Raw genomic sequence first — 2,462 nt, forward strand, 5'->3', positions numbered from 1 at the left:
TGCATCCCCATGGGTGGGTCTGTGTCCCCCCTTGGCTCCAGAGCAGCGTGACGGAGACTCTTGGGATGAAAAACGTCCGACCAGCGGCCGTGTCCAGAGCAGATGCTGCCTGCAGACAATACGCGGGGACCGGAGGGGACGCCGAGGACATCCTGCTGATGGGAATTTAAGGTCACGGCTTGCCTTTCTGCGACTCGGTGGCCAAACGGCCCTGCAGCGGAGGGAAGGCTGGAGCCTCCTCACAGCGCTGGTTTCCAGAGCAGAACCTCTCCTGCCGGGAGGGAGATGGAACCGAGTGGCGCCAGCAGGATTTTGGGGAGTGGGAAGTGTCCAGCTGCCAGGGCAGGTGGCCTAAGACGGAAGGTAAGGTGGGGGGACTGATCTAGGGAACCAAATCTGTTGGATCCTTCTGCTTTTGGGGTAAACACCCAGCAAAAACCCACCTTATTTTTCAGGAGGGGGAGAAGTTGAAGTGTTTCATTTCTCATTGTCGTCTCCCCCCCACCAGTATCTCTCTGGGCATCACCACAAAACGCTTGGCCAGGGCTGCGGGGATGGGCTGGAAAGGTGGCAGCCGGGACAATATTCACACCCCTTATTTGGGATTGGTGTTGGGGAATTGCCACGGAGCTTCCCAGCGGTGCCGGACCCTGGGTTGGAATCGCAAAGCCAACAAATGGTGGGTTTGGGGTGGTGGGTTTTTTTTGTATCCCTGTAACTGGACTTGGGAGAAAATCCCATCAGCTCCATGTAGGTGTTGATGGCTTTTGTACCTTGCCCTGTCCCACCTGAAATCCCCGGTCCCTCTGTCTGGGGGGGAAGTGTCCTCATCCCATAGCTCGGCCGGTGTTGGGGGTCCCTCTGTGGGCAGCTGCTCATGCTCTCTCCTCCCTCTCTCCCTCTCTTTCCTACAGGAATTTCTGCTCCAACACCAATTTCCTTCCGTGCAGAGGCAGCGGGGAGGGGGCATGCGGGCTAGATGGTGTGCGGGGCAGGAAAGGTGGCGAGGTCAGGAATTTTATTATCAGCGTACACCACCCCTGCAGCGTGACCTGACCCAGAAACAACTGCAATCCTGCCTTGCAAGAAGAACGGGTGTCATTTTTATTTCCAAAAAAAATTCTGTACAATAAAGTGAGTGTGCGAGAGACAACAGATGCAGAGCTGGGTGGAGATACGCGGAGAAATATAAATAAAGGACACAAATAAGCCCGACGGTTTTTGTTTTTTTGTTTTTTGTTTTTTTTTTAAAGATGGAATGAAGGATGCGGAGACCAGGGGACGCAGAGTGCTTCAAAGGACCAGACTCAGTCACCGGCTGCAGAAGGCGCTCAGCTCTTGACAGGAGTGGACGCGGCCTTCGTGGTCTTCTTCAGGTGATGGTAGTTGGGCAAGATCTTCATCAGGAAATCCAGCTGCAGCGTCTGGGGCTGGAAACACAGGAGGTGGGGGTCAGGCTACGGCCGGCGGAGGACGGGAGGGTGGCGGCGTGTCACATGCGTGTGACACTCACCTGCGGGCGCTCGGTCTGGACGCGGCGGAGGCAGTCGGCGCCGTAGATGACGGTGTTCTCGGGGATCACCTCGTAGGTGTTGACGTTACAGCAGGCACCGATGATGCAGCCGCTCGTCAGGATCACGTTCCTGCCCACAAATGCTGCGAGAGGGGAGTTGAAAGCGGGGGACGGGTGCCTCGCTCAGAGCCACATTCTGCCCACAGTGCGGTTAAACCCGGCACTACACATCAACATCACAGGCTGCCCAGTACCAGGAGCCAGAGCCAGCCCAGCTCCCATCAAGGCACAGTAACACACCGGGGCTCTGCAGACGCTCACCAATGCGAAAACCACAACTTTGAGCCAATCTGCAGTTTGGGCAGAAATCTCACCAGGGCCAAGGCGCTAAAGCCTACACTTACCTTTTGATTCGATGACGTTGTTATCTCCCACTTTCATGGCTTGGGAATCTACAGGTCTGTGTTAAAGAAAGTGGTAAAATGTTTTGCTTTTATTTCAGAAGTTAAACCCTGACAGAGCTCATGTTTTCCCTGGACGGACCCGTAAGCATGGTGTGTCAGACAGCCCGCTTCACTGCACAGCAAGGATACAACACCCAACCTCAAAAACATTGTTGGTGCCGATCACCATTGGTTTGGGCTCCACCTCTTCCGTTTCTGGGGTAATATTTTCTGGATACCTGCAAGATGGGAAAATATATTACAAATTTTGAGATCTGAAAGATACTGTCCTGTCTGCCAGCTGCCCCTCAGCTTTGTCAGAGGCTGAGGTCACATATATCCCACCCAACCCAGCCAGACTGTCAGCGCTCTGAGGCAGCTTCCTCGTGCCCTGGCTCTCAGGATGAGATCCTGCCAGGATGAGACGGAGGAGGATCCACACAGGAAGGACTTCTTCCCTAGCTACAGCATCACACAAATGCACAAAAGGTTTGGGGTTTTTTTTT

The 2,462-nt window shown here is 54.5% G+C and overlaps 1 protein-coding gene across 1 annotated transcript; it reads right to left on the reverse strand.

The window, feature by feature from the left end:
- Positions 1-1,331: 1,331 nt before the first annotated feature.
- On the reverse strand, positions 1,332-2,195 carry DCTN6 (dynactin 6; the record flags this gene model as incomplete). Its single annotated transcript, XM_010085608.1, has 4 exons — positions 1,332-1,430; positions 1,514-1,656; positions 1,918-1,965; positions 2,107-2,195. Coding segments are annotated over 4 exons (379 nt in total), but the record flags the coding sequence as incomplete, so codon positions are not given.
- Between the last annotated feature and the right edge of the window lie 267 nt (positions 2,196-2,462).

This window comes from Pterocles gutturalis, unplaced genomic scaffold (genome assembly GCF_000699245.1).
Source record: "Pterocles gutturalis isolate BGI_N339 unplaced genomic scaffold, ASM69924v1 scaffold15200, whole genome shotgun sequence".
NCBI lineage: Eukaryota > Metazoa > Chordata > Aves > Pterocliformes > Pteroclidae > Pterocles > Pterocles gutturalis.